Raw genomic sequence first — 13,982 nt, forward strand, 5'->3', positions numbered from 1 at the left:
TTCCTTTCCACAACCTCCTTCTCTAACTCCCTGTTCTCTTCTCACATGCGGATCTGCTGCTCTCTTCCTCCAGCATCATTCACTAACTCCCTATTCTCTTCTCCTGTGATAATCTTTAAGGTATCTTCCATCTGCCTACTTCTCTAACTCCCTTTTCTCTTCTCCTGTGCTAAATTGCTGTTCTCTTTCACCCGCCTCCTTCTCTAACTCCCTTTTCTCTTCTCTTGTGCTGATCTGCTGTTCTCTTCCACCCCACCTCCTTCTCTAAATCCCTGTTCTCTTCTCCTGTGCTAATCTGCTGTTCTTTCACCCGCCTCCTTCTCTAACTCCCTGTTCTCTTCTCCTGTGCTGATCTGCTGCTCTCTTCCACCGCCTCCTTCTCAAACTCCCTTTTCTCTTCTCATGTGCTAAACTGCTGTTCTTTCACCCGCCCCGTCTCTAACTCACTGTTCTCTTCTCATGTGCTAATATGTTGTTCTCTTCCACCCGCTTCCTTACTTAACTCCCTGTTCTCTTCTCATGTGCTGATCTGCTGTTCTCTTCACCCGCCTCCTTCTCTAACTCCCTTTTCTCTTCTCTTGTGCTGATCTGCTGTTCTCTTTCACCGCCTCCTTCTCTTACTCCCTTTTCTCTTCTCTCGTGCTGATCTGCTGTTCTCTTCCACCCCAACTCCTTCTTTAAATCCCTGTTCTCTTCACCTGTGCTGATCTGCTGCTCTCTTCCACCCGCCTCCTTCTTTAACTCCCTTTTCTCTTCTCTGGTACTGATCTACTGTTCTTTCACCTCACCTCCTTCTCTAACTCCCTGTTCTCTTCTCCTCTACTGATCTGCTGTTTTTTTACACCGCCTCCTTCTGCAGCTCCCTGCTCTCTTCTCCTGTGCTGATCTGCTATTCTATTCCACCCACCTCCTTCTTTAACTCACTGTTCTCTTCTGCTGTGCTAATCTGCTGCTCTCTTCCACCTCACCTCCTTCTTTAACTCCCTGTTCTCTTCTATTCTCCCGTACTAATCTACTGCTCTATTACACCACCTCATTCTCCAACTCCCTGTTCTCTTCTCTTCTCCTGTGCCGATCTGCTGTTCTTTCACCCGCCTCCTTCTTTAACTACCTGTTCTCTTCTCCTGTGCTGATCTGCTGCTCTCTTCCACCCCACCTCCTTCTTTAACTCCCTGTTCTCTTCTCCTGTGCTGATCTGCTGTTCTCTTCCACCCACCTCCTTCTTTAACTCTCTGTTCTCTTCTCCTGTGCTATTCTGCTGCTCTCTTCCACCCGCCTCCTTATTTAACTCCCTGTTCTCTTCTCCTGTGCTGATCTGCCGCTCTCTAAAACCAGCCTCCTTCTTTAACTCCCTGTTCTGTTCTCTTCTCCCATCCTGATCTGCTGCTCTCTTCCACCCCATCCCCTTATCCAAAACCCTGGTCTCTTCTCCGGTGCTGATCTCCTGATCTCTTCAACACGCATCCTTCTTTAACTCCCTGTCCTTGTATAATATGCTGATCTGCTGCTCTCTTCCACATACATCCTTCTGTAACCGCACACTCGCATACATACAACCATGCACACACATACAACACACATGCAACCACACACACACAACCACACACATCTATCTATCGCCCTCACTCCCTGTTCTCTTCTAATGTGCTGATCTGCTCCTCTCTTCCACCCACTTCCTTATTTTACTCCATGTTCTCTTCTCCTGTACTAAACTGCTGTTCTCTTTCACCCTGCCCCCTTATCTAACTCACTGTTTTCTTCTCCTGTGCTAATCTGATGTTCTCTTCCACCCGCTTCCTTACTTAACTCCCTGTTCTCTTCTCATGTGCTGATCGGCTCCTCTCTTCCACCCACCTCCTTATTTAACTCATGTTCTCTTCTCCTGTGCTAAACTGCTGTTCTCTTTCACCCCGCCCCCCTATCTAACTCACTGTTTTCTTCTCCTGTGCTGATCTGCTGCTCTCTTCCACCCGCCTCCTTCTTTAACTCAATGTTCTCTTCACCTGAGCTGATCTGCTGCTCTCTTCCACATACATCCTTCTGTACATGCACACTCGCATACATACACTCTATCTATCGCCCTCACTCTATCTATCGCCCTCCTTCTATCGCCCTCACTCTATCTATCGCCCTCCCTCTATCTATCCATCGCCCTCTCTCTATCTATCGCCCTCCCTCTATCTATCTATCGCCCCCCTCTATCTATCGCCCGCACTCCATCTATCGCCCGCACTCCATCTATCGCCCGCACTCCATCTATCGCCCTCACTCTATCTATCGCGCTCAGTCTATCTATCTATCTATCGCCCTCACTCTATCTATCGCACAACAACAGCATCACTCGGGGGCGCCACAGCACACTCAGGGGCACCACAACATCACTATGCGCTACCACTGCATCACTGAACGCCACAGCATCACTTGTCGCCACCACATCACTCAGCGCCACCACAGTATCAATCTGTGCAAACATTCAACAACAACTGGTTCAAATATGTTCTCTCAATGTTTCAAGCTTTGTTACAAATGTCACAAAAAAATGTTGATATTTCACTTCTGTTCTTACATTTTAGTCACGATAAAATACACTGAACATAATCTTCACAAAAGTTATTTACAAAAGTTTAAGCTATTGCCATTATAAATTACAATAATTTTATTTAAGTATTAATTATTTCAAAAAAACATTATTTGTAAAATCAATACTTCTAAGTCACGTAAATACAAAACATGTTGCATTAAAAATGCTATAGGTGTCACATTGTCAAAAAATAAAAGTATTATCATTGTTAATGACAACGCTATTAATTTCTTAATTTTCAAAAATAACACCAATAACAAATTTGTCATTTACAGGACAAATAACTCAAACTTTCCTAATGCAAGACCTATTGCATTGCAAATGCTTGTTCCTCTTGAAGTCGATGTGGTCTCTTCCACCCATCAATTCGATCCTTTATTAGCTTAAATATTCCCCCTGTCCATTTTATTGCTCTCATCTGATCAGCTCCTGTCCATCTCCATCTCCTTCTCCTTCCTTTCTCTCTCTCTCAGAACCATTTTTCTCCCTCTACCAGATCCTTTCTACAACTTGTCGTCCATTTTATCACGTTAGGCCCGTCTCTTCCTTTCTTAAACTCCCTTCCTGATACTTGTTTTACATTTAGCGCTTTGGCTGGAGCCGAGAGCTGCCCTCTCTCTCTCACTCTCTATCTCCCTCCGAGCAGGGAGAGAGAAAAGAAAGATGGGGGCTGCGGGAGGAGGAAGTGCTGCATGGCAGCCACAGAAAGAGCCCCCGCTCCCCGAAAACAGCACCACATACCCCTCTGTCCCTCCCGAAAATCACCGATCTGCAACACCAAAAGCGACCCAAAGGACATTCTCACCAAAAACCCCAGTCATAGCGTGGAAAAATACAACTCCGCCACACTGATTCTATCAAGCTCAGAGAGGGGAAAAAACATGTTTTGGAGATTTTCTGCGAAGTAAACAACACCCGGGGGAAGAATACCGAGAGTGGGGTGATAATTGCCAACACAGATAGGACACACCAAGAGCTGCGTGATCTGTGGCTCTGTGTATGTGTGTGTGGTTCTCTGTGTGTGTGTGTGTGTGTGTGGGTGTGTGTGTGTGTGTGTCGGTGTGTGTGTGTGTGTGTGTGTGTGTGGCTCTCTCTGTGTGTGTGTGTGTGTGTGTGTGTGGATGTGTGTGTGTGTGTGTGTGTGCAAATGCAATAGGTCTCGCATTTGCGAGAGATTAAGCTATTGGCATTGTAAATGACAATGCTATTTATTTCTCTGTTTTCAAAACCAACACATCAATAAAAAGTTTGTCATTTACAATGCCAATAGCTCTAACTTTTGCAAAGGCGAGACCGTTGCATTGTAAATGTTTTGATATATAGAGGCACGGTGACTCTCTGGTCCACGAGCTTTATTCTAATTGGTTGTCAACACTCCAAACCAGGAAGTGTTGGCAGCCATCTTGTGACTCGATAGAAAGGTGAGAAAGAGGAAAAGTGGTAGCTTAGAATCACCCTGACCACCTAGGCCTGCTCAGGGGGTCCCACAAGGACCCCCAGGGCCAAAAAAAAGCATTTTTCTTTTTATTTCGGCGAAAATCGTGCTGGGTCTATAAATCCCACCAAAATTGTTTTTTAAAATGAAGAGTGGGCTCCCGCGCTTCATTTAATTGAGCCCCTGCTCTTATTTTTTTAATATCATCATTATTATTACTGTAGTTGTTGTTGTTATTGTTGTCGTCAGTTGTGGTGTTGTTGTTATCGTCGGTTGTGGTGTTGATAGTTGTCATCGGTTGTGGTGTTGTTGTTAATGCATTCTACCAGCTCAGATCCTAACACACAAGGCCACCTACACATTTCCATCCAGGTGAATACTAGAGGAGCGTGTTACCCCTTCTCGAAAAGCTTCGGAGCGTTGTCAAGCTTATGAAACGCTATACAGATGCAAACACTGCTACAATACACAGATCGTGTTATCGCTACTGTTACTATCTGCAGCACAGAACTGTCTCTTGGCGCTGTGTTTCACGCTGGCACGTGCACTTCACGTCACTTTCACTTGATGGTGAGTTCTCGTGACTTCCTGCTTCTGTGCGGGACACATGCGCCCGAGGTGCCTTAACATGTGTAACAAGATTGAGGGTCCCTTTCTTCTTGTACTCAGTGGGAGTCCATGTTCCGGACAGCCAAACTAATTATGTTAATGCCTTTGCACCTCCCTCATCACCCCTCCATACTCAGCCGACGCTAGTGCCTCTGTCTGCTCTGCATAAGCTCTGAAAGCCACACAGTGCAGTCCAACCTCTCCTGCCTGCTCTTACTATTCCTGCCTGCTCCCAGACAGTTTGCAGCACTTCTGCCTGCTCCCTGTAAACTCCCTGCACTCAGGATCACTCACTTCCATGCCTGCTTGCTTCCAGCTTGCCCGCAGCACCCCTGCCTGCCCCCTGTGAACAGCCTGCACTAAAACAGTCTCCTCATACCATACCTGCCTGATTCCAGCATCCCCGCAGCACCCTAGCCTGCTACCTGTGAACAGCCTACATAAGCACAAACTCCTCCTTGCTTGCCTGCTTCCAGCCTCCCCGCATGACCCCTGCCTGCTCTGTGTGAACAGCCGGCATGAGAAAAGTCTCCTCCATACCTGCCTGCATCCAGCCTCCCCGCACTGTCTGTGCCTGCTCCCTGTGAACACCATGTACTCAGGGTCACTTCCTTCCAGACCTGCCTGTTTCTAGCATCCTTGCCTGCTCCCTGTGAACACCCTGCACTGAGGATCACTCTCCTTCAGACTTGCCTGTTCCCAGCATCTCCGCAGCCCACCTACCTGCTTCCTGTGGACACTCTGCCCTCAGGATCACTCCCAACTAGTACATACATGCCTGGTTCAAGCATGCCCGCAGCACCCCTGCTTGCTCCCTGTGAAAATCCTACTTTCAGGTTTACTTCATGCTGCTATGCCTGCTGCCTGCAACCCTCACCGGTACCTGATCCCAGGCAGCCCCTACCCATGAGCCTGCTCTCTGTGCAGCGTGAAGCCCTCATTCCCCACGGCTACTCCCACCCGCTGTGCCTGCTCCGTGCCTCCTCCCACCACCTCCCGCTCTGCGTGTGCCGGCGTGCAGCCTCCCTCCCTGCGCCCTCCACAGGGACCTGAAACCCTGCCTGTGCCGCCAGCCTCCTCAGAGCCAGGCCTGGGTGGGACTGGACCGGAGGACCGAGGTCTGAGCCCCGCCTGGGAGAGGCAGGCAGCAGGGGCGGCCTTAGGCATGTGCAAGCTGTGCACCTGCACAGGGCCACCAAACCCCAGGGCCACCACGCCAATATATATCCTTAATATAATAATCCTCTGAGAATGGATACATATTTGCATGGAGGTTCCTGGCAGGGATTTGGTGGCCTCTGGCTCTGTTCCACTTCCAAACACACTGGCCCCCCCCTCTTCACTGGCCACTGCGCTCCGCCCTGTCCGGACCCCCTCTTCCGGGGCCCCCTACCCATGCTCCCTGCTCAGGGATGCCATGAGCCTAGAGCCGCCCCTGCAGGCAGAGCGGGGGAAGCAATGCGTGATGGACGCCCTCAAGGAGCCGAATGCCCCCAAGGGCTCGCCCAGCACAGACATGCTCTTCGCCCTGCTGGCTCAAATCGAAGCCCTGCGGAAAGGTACCAGAAACATACCGTCAGTGAAAGGTGTCCGGGGGTGTTAGGGGCGGCGGTGCGCTGGAGCGGGTGTATGTCAACATATAGCTAAGGTGCGTGTTTAATCAGATTGTGCAATATGTGTTAATATTTTCACCTTTACGGCACCCACACATTTTTAGAATTAATAATTTTGGATTGGAAAAAAACAGAGCAATTTTAATGCAGATTCATGTATCGCCTTTGTATCTGGTGAGCACCGAAACTAGAATTATCTGGCAAATGTGTACTGTGTGTTTTATAAAACTTTTCATTTCACATCTGTTACACATGCCTGTAACACCATGGCCTTTTTTCAATTTTTTTTTAAATTGTTGCTGAATCTATAACGTTCTTAATAAAATTATCCGAAATATAAACATGTAATAAACAAATAAGTTAAAAGTCTAGGTAACACAATTACTAAATTCATGTACAAATAGAGGCAAATGTATACATTAATAATTGCAAATAACGGAGTAGGGAATATGGTTAAGGGAGCAAAGTGAAGTGCTCTGAAGTGGTCTGGAAATGTGTAGCGCTTTTTAAAACATCTAAAAAAATATGTCCACAATATGTGTAACAAAATTATTAACCTCACACAAACCTGGATAGGCCCCCACTTTGGCTCGGTATTTTATAGTATTTGTTGTAGGATTCAGGTACACTAAACTCAGGCACGTTATAGTTAGTTCAAAAACCTTTGAAATTCACTGAAAAAAACCATAGGTTTCAGGCACGTTATAGTTAGAAATTAGCATTTAAAAAACCTTTGAAATTCACTAAAAAAAACATAGGTTTCAGGCACGTTATAGTTAGAAATTAGCATTTTAAAAACCTTTGAAATTCACTAAAAAAAAAATAGGTTTCAGGCACGCTATAGTTAGGACATATCATTCGTACAAAACCATATAAATTCCGGCGTTATAGTTAGTTCAGCTAACTATAACTCGCACCCCCACAATGCACTGCTGATGACATCACATATTACATCATTCATGACATCACTGATGACATCATCCAGTGACTGTGTGCTTCTGTAAAGTTTAAATATGCCTTATATAAATAAATTCCAAGGAGTATTGAGAAATTAATGGGTGTATGAGTGTATGTATGGATGATTTTGTGTGAATCTGTGTATCAGTGTGTAACTTGGTGTGTAAGTGTGTGCATGCGTTGATGAGTAGCTACATGAATGTTTATATCAGTTATTGTTTGGTTACCTGAGTATTTGTAGGGGTGCCTCAGTGTATGTGTGGCTGGGAAGTGTGTGACTGCAGAGATGTGTGAGTGGTTAATACACTGGGTGTATGGGTTCAAGACTGTATAAGGAAACAGCTGTATGGGTGGGTGAGTGAGTGTATGGGTGTGTTGTGAGTGAATGGATGTCTTAGTGGTAAATGTGCGAGTAACTACATAGGTAAAAGACAGTATATTTCAGTAATGGTGTATTTAAATAAGTATATGTGAGAGTAAGTGATTGTGACAGTGGGTTTATGGATGAATGTGTACTTGTATGAGTCATTGTAGAAGAGAGTAAGTATGGATTTGTTTCTGTAGGAATAAGTGAGTTGGTATGTATTTAATTTAAGGTGAGTAAATGGGACTGTGATTGATTCTTTGCATGACTGACTAGATGTGTGAGTAACTCTGGATGAGTGGTGGTGTGTGAGCGTCTGTGTAGCTGTATGAGTGTGCATCATAGTGTTGTATTGATTAGTGACTGCATGTATGAGTGACTGTATGGGTGAATGACTGGATGTGTGTGTAGACCTGTAAATCAGTCAGTGTGTATGTAGTAACTGGTATTGGTGTGTGTAGGGTTTCGAAAATGGTAGTGTATATTGTAGAGTGGGTGTATGAAAGGTTACATTAGGGTGTGAGGAGATGTATCAGATTTTCACGTGAATGATGTAATCAGTGATATCATTTGATATGTCATCAGTGATGTCATCAGTGATGTCACCGACCATGTCACGAATGATGTAATATGTGATGTCATCAGAAGTGCATTGCGGGGGTGCGAGGTATAGTTAGCTGAACTAACTATAACACCGGAATTTCTATTGTTTTGTATGAATGAAATGTCCAACTAACTATAACGTGCCTGAAACCTATGGTTTTTCTGTGAATTTTTAAGTATATACACAAGACTCCACCAGGAGCAGATGCAACCTGTTAGTCAGCCCCCCTTTCACTGATCCAGCGGACACTACTAGAAGACCCATGCTGAGATACTCCGTGGCCTCACAAGAAGCACACTGGTCTCACTGAGCTATTTGGCTTAGAACACCCACTTCCTATCAGAAGATATTGAAGGTACTTTTGGGTATCGTTAGAGCTTTGACAGTAGCGTATGAACAGTAACTCACACTGAGGTCTGGTCCGCAGGTGCTGCTCTTAATACTGAATCTTATTTCAAATACAGGTCTTATGTGATGTTCAACCTTTGTTCTAGTAGCTGTCATTGCTCTTTAATACAAAGATCATGTATGTGTTATTACAGGTGGAATAATATGAAGATTCCGACCCCAGAGGTGATGAAGAGTTATAAAGGTAAATATCATTGCGATGATTAACTCTGAATGTTACTGTTCATGAAAATGATATGGTATGTTGTGGTGTGGTATGGTATGGTATGGTATGGTATTGTATCGTGTGATATGGTATGGGATGGTGGGCTATGGTATGGTTTGGTGTGGTATGGTGCGGCATACTATGGTATGGTGTGATATGGTATGGTGTGGTGGGCAATGGTATGATGTGGTGTGCTATGGTATGGTATGGTGCGGTGTGCTATGGTATGGGGTGGTATAGTGTCGTGTGCTATGGTATGGTGTGGGGTGGTATGGTATGGTGTGGTGTGCTACGAAATGGTGTGGTGTGCTATGGTATTGTGTTGTGGGCTATGGTATGGTGCGGTATAGTGTTGTGTGTAATGGTATGGTGTAGGGTGGTATGGTATGATGTGGTGTGCTACGAAATGGTATGTTATGGGATGTTATGGTGGGATGGGATCAGATAGGATAGTGTGGACTGGTTTGGTATGGAATGTTATGATGGTATGGTGGGTGTACTTTAGGGTGAGATCATGGTATAATATGGTATAGTGGTATGGGATGGTTTGGTATGATGGTAATGCATGGCATGGGATGGCATTATGTTATAGTATGGTGTGCTACGGAATGGTATGGTATGTATGGTATGTTATGGGATGTTATGGTGGGATGGGGTTGGATGGGATGGGATGGTGTGGACTGATATGGCATGTATGGTGTGGTGTACTATGGTATGCTGTGGTCTGGTGTGCTATGGTAAGGGGTGGTGTGGTATGGTATACCCTGGTATGGTGTGGTGTGATGGGCTTTGGTATGGTATGGTGTGGTGTGGTATGCTATGGTGTGGTGTGCTACGGAATGGTATAGTATGTATGGGATGTTATGGTGGGATGGGATTGGATTGGATGGGATGGTGTGGACTGGAATAGAATGTTATGATGGTATGGTGGGTGTACTATAGGGTGAGATCATTGTATAATATGGTATAGTGGTATGGGATGGTTTGGTATGGTGGTAATGGATAGAATGGGATGGCGATATGGTCTGGTATGGTAAGGTATTGTATGGTATTTAGTGGTAACGTGCACTCACGCCAGTGTACAGTTACTTGATTTGTCCCTAAACTTTGTATTTTCAAGATTTTACCAGATTTCTAATAATCTCCATTCTGTATATGTGCTTCAGCATTTCCTTTGTTTAAATCAATCTTCCCCTTGGACATTCATGCTAAGTTTATCGGAAAGTCAGATGTTGTAATTTCACACCTCACATTAATTCGTTTATTTATTTATGGGTTTTATATAGCGCCTAAATCACCCCCAAAGCGGTATCTCTGTGCTTTAAACCTATCTGCTGGACAGGCTGACTAGCATTATCAGAACAGAGCAGTCTTAAGAAGCTTTCTAAATCGGAGATAGTCAGGACATTGTCTCAGGTAAATGGGGAGTTGATTCCCCCTCAGGTAAATGGGGAGTTGATTCCGAAAAAGGGGAGCGAGGTAGCAAAAGGTTTTCCCACCTAACCTTGATTTGCTGATCCGTGGGACCAAGAGAAGCGATTTGGTTCCTGATCGGAGGATCCTAGAAGGGACATAATGATTACGTTTATTGGTGATGCAGAGGGGGCCATTGTTATACAAGGCCTTGTGGACGGTGCAGCAGATTTAGAATTTAACCTCTTCGCCGCTAATGACAAGGGTAACTCGTCATGGACTTTCCATTGATTTCAATGGAAAGTGAATGGCAGCAATAATATTGCCTTAGCAGTAAAGGGGTTAACCCGCTTGCGCACTGGAAGCCAATGAAGCGGTTGAAGGAGAGGAAGGGAGGCAATTTTCTGGGGGGCATTCGAGACAAGGCACGCTGCGGTGTGCTGAGCCACCTGCAATCTGGTAAGTGAGTACTCATTGGCTGAGACCAGGCGAGCGTTGAAATAGTCTAAGCGGCTTACTACCATTGTCTGAATGAGGGTTTTACAAGTAGAATCTGGGAGGAAAGGAAAAACTCGCCATAAGAAACCCAGCACGTAGAAGCAGGAGCCGGCAGTATAAGCGGAATGCCCCTTCATGGTCAATGCCCGGTCTAGGCGAATAACCAGGTTTTTAACAAGGACCTTAGGGGCACCTGTGGTGTTTCTACAGGGCGGTGGAGTTCAGTGAGATATTCTGGCTCAGCTCCTGTAGTGTTTCTCCAGGGCGGTGGAGTTCATTGAGATATTCTGGCACAGCCCCTGTAGTGTTTCTACAGGGCGGTGGATTTCAGTGAGATATTCTGACTCAGCCCCTGTAGTGTTTCTACAGGGCGGTGGAGTTCAGTGAGATATTCTGTGTCAGCCCCTGTAGTGTTTCTGACAGGGCGGTGGAGTTCAGTGAGATATTCTGGCTCAGCCCCTGTAGTGTTTATGACAGGACGCTGGAGTTCAGTGAGATATTCTGGATCAGCCCCTGTGGTGTTTCTACAGGGCGGTGGAGTTCAGTGAGATATTCTGGCTCAGCTCCTGTAGAGTTTCTACAGGGCGGTGGAGTTCATTGAGATATTCGGTCTCAGACCCTGTAGTGTTTCCACAGGGCGGTGGAGATCATTGAGGTATTCTGGCTCAGGCCCTGTAGTGTTTTTACAGGGAGGTGGAGTTCAGTGAGAGATTCTGGATCAGCCCCTGTAGTGTTTCTGCAGGGCGGTGGAGTTCAGTGAGATATTCTCACGCCAAGAAACTGTATAGTGTATGCTGCGCTTTATAAATGCCTTTCACATCACTTCACATCACATTCTCACTCAGCCCCTGTAGTGTTTCTGCAGGGCAATGGAGTTCAGTGAGATATTCTCACTCAGCCCCTGTAGTGTTTCTGCAGGGCGGTGGAGTTCATTGAGATATTCTGGCTCAGCCCCTGTAGTATTTCTGACAGGGCGGTGGAGTTCAGTGAGATATTCTGCTCAGCCCGTGTAGTGTTTCTGACATGGCGGTGGAGTTCAGTGAAATATTCTGGTCAGCCCCTGTAGTATTTCTGACAGAGCGGTGGAGTTCAGTGAGATATTCTGGCTCAGCCCCTGTAGTGTTTCTGACATGGTGGTGGAGTTCAGTAAGATAGTCTGGCTCAGCCCCTGTAGTATTTCTGACCGGGCGGTGGAGTTTAGTAAGATAGTCTAGTTCAGCCCCTGTAGTGTTTCTACAGGACGGTGGAGTTCAGTGAGATATTCTGGCTCAGGCCCTGTAGTGTTTCTACAGGACGGTGGAGTTCATTGAGATATTCTGGCTCAGCCCCTGTAGTGTTTCTGACAGGGCGGTGGAGTTCATCGAGATATTCTGGCTCAGCCCCTGTAGTGTTTCTGACAGGGCGGTGGAGTTCAGTGAGATATTCTGGCTCAGCCCCTGTAGTGTTTCTACAGGGCGGTGGAGTTCAGTGGGATATTCTGGCTTAGCCCCTGTGGTATTTCTGGCAGGGCGGTGGAGTTCAGTGAGATATTCTGGCTCAGCCCTTGTAATGTTTCTACAGGGCGGTGGAGTTTAGTGAGCTATTCTGGCTCAGCCCCTGTAGTATTTCTACAGGACGGTGGAGTTCAGTGAGATATTCTGGCTCAGCCCCTGTAGTGTTTCTACAGGACGGTGGAGTTCATTGAGATATTCTGGCCCAGCCCATGTAGTGTTTCTGACATGGTGGTGGAGTTCAGTGAGATAGTCTGGCTCTGCCCCTGTAGTGTTTCTACAGGACGGTGGAGTTCATTGAGATATTCTGGCTCAGGCCCTGTAGTGTTTCTACAGGGGGGTGGAGTTCTGTAAGGTATCCTGGCTCAGCCCCTGTAGTGTTTCTGATAGGGGGGGGAGTTCAGTGAGATAATCTGGCTCAGCCTCTGTAGTTTATCTGACAGGGTGGTGGAGTTCAGTGAGATATTCTGGCTCAGCCCTTGTAATGTTTCTACAGGGCGGTGGAGTTTAGTGAGCTATTCTGGCTCAGCCCCTGTAGTATTTCTACAGGTCGGTGGAGTTTAGTGAGATATTCTTGCTCAGCCCCTGTAGTGTTTCTACAGGGCGGTGGTGTTCAGTGCGATATTCTGGCTCAGCCCCTGTAGTGTTTCTGATAGGACAGTGAAGTTCAGTGAGATATTCTGGCTCAGCCCCTGTAGTGCTTCTGACAGGACGGTGGAGTTCAGTGAGATATTCTGGCTCAGCCCCTGTAGTGTTTCTACAGGGCAGTGGAGATCAGTGAGATTTTCTGGCTCAGCCCCTGTAGTGTTTCGGACAGGCGGTGAAGTTAAGTGGGATATTCTGGCTCAGCCCCTGTAGTATTTCTACAGGGCTGTGGTGTTCAGTGAGATATTCTGGCTCAGCCCCTGTAGGTTTTCTGACAGGGCGGTGGAGTTCAGTGACATATTCTGGCTCAGGCCCTGTAGTGTTTCTACAGGGTGGTGGAGTTCAGTGAGATATTCTGGCTCTTCCCCTATAGTGTTTCTACAGGGCAGTGGAGTTCAGTGACATAATATGGCTCAGGCCCTGTAGTGTTTCTGCAGGGCCGTGGAGTTCAGTGAGATATTCTGGCTCATACCCTGTCGTTTTTCTAAAGGGCGGTGGAGTTCATTGAGGTACTCTGGCCCAGCCCCTGTAGTGTTTCTACAGGACGGTGGAGTTCAGTGAGATGTTCTGGCTCTGCCCCTGTAGTGTTTCTACAGGACGGTGGAGTTCATTGAGATATTCTGGCTCAGGCCCTGTCGTTTTTCTAAAGGGCGGTGGAGTTCATTGAGGTACTCTGGCCCAGCCCCTGTAGTGTTTCTACAGGACGGTGGAGTTCAGTGAGATGTTCTGGCTCAGCTCCTGTAGTGTTTCTACAGATTAGTGGTGTTCAGTGAGATATTCTGGCTCAGCTCCTGTAGTGTTTCTTCAGGGTGGTGGAGTTCAGTGAGATATTCTTGCTAAGGCCCTGTAGTGTTTCTAAAGGGTGGTGGAATTCAGTGAGATATTCTGGCCCAGCCCCTGTAGGGTTTCTGACATGGCAGTGGAGTTCAGTGAGATATTCTGGATCAGCCCCTGTAGTGTTTGACAGGACGGTGGAATTCAGTGAGATATTCTGGCTCAACCCCTGTAGTGTTTCTGACAGGGCAGTGGAGTTCCGTGAGATATTCTGTATCAGCCCCTGTAGTGTTTCTACAGGGCGGTGGAGTTAAGTGAGATTTTCTGGATCAGCCCCTTTAGTGTTTGACAGGACGGTGGAGTTCAGTGAGATATTTTGGCTCAGC

At 46.6% G+C, this 13,982-nt stretch overlaps 1 protein-coding gene across 1 annotated transcript in view; it reads left to right on the plus strand.

Annotated features, from left to right (window-relative positions):
* LOC147665643 (E3 ubiquitin-protein ligase TRIM11-like) overlaps positions 1–13,982 on the plus strand; it is a 296,424-nt gene that overhangs the window by 250,239 nt on the left and 32,203 nt on the right. Inside the window, exon 5 of the mRNA XM_086949620.1 lies at positions 8,706–8,755. Within this exon, the coding sequence (XP_086805746.1) occupies positions 8,706–8,755 (50 nt within the window). The remainder of the gene's footprint in view (positions 1–8,705; positions 8,756–13,982) is intronic.

This window comes from Lissotriton vulgaris, unplaced genomic scaffold, assembly GCF_964263255.1.
Source record: "Lissotriton vulgaris unplaced genomic scaffold, aLisVul1.2 SCAFFOLD_1841, whole genome shotgun sequence".
Taxonomy (NCBI): domain Eukaryota; kingdom Metazoa; phylum Chordata; class Amphibia; order Caudata; family Salamandridae; genus Lissotriton; species Lissotriton vulgaris.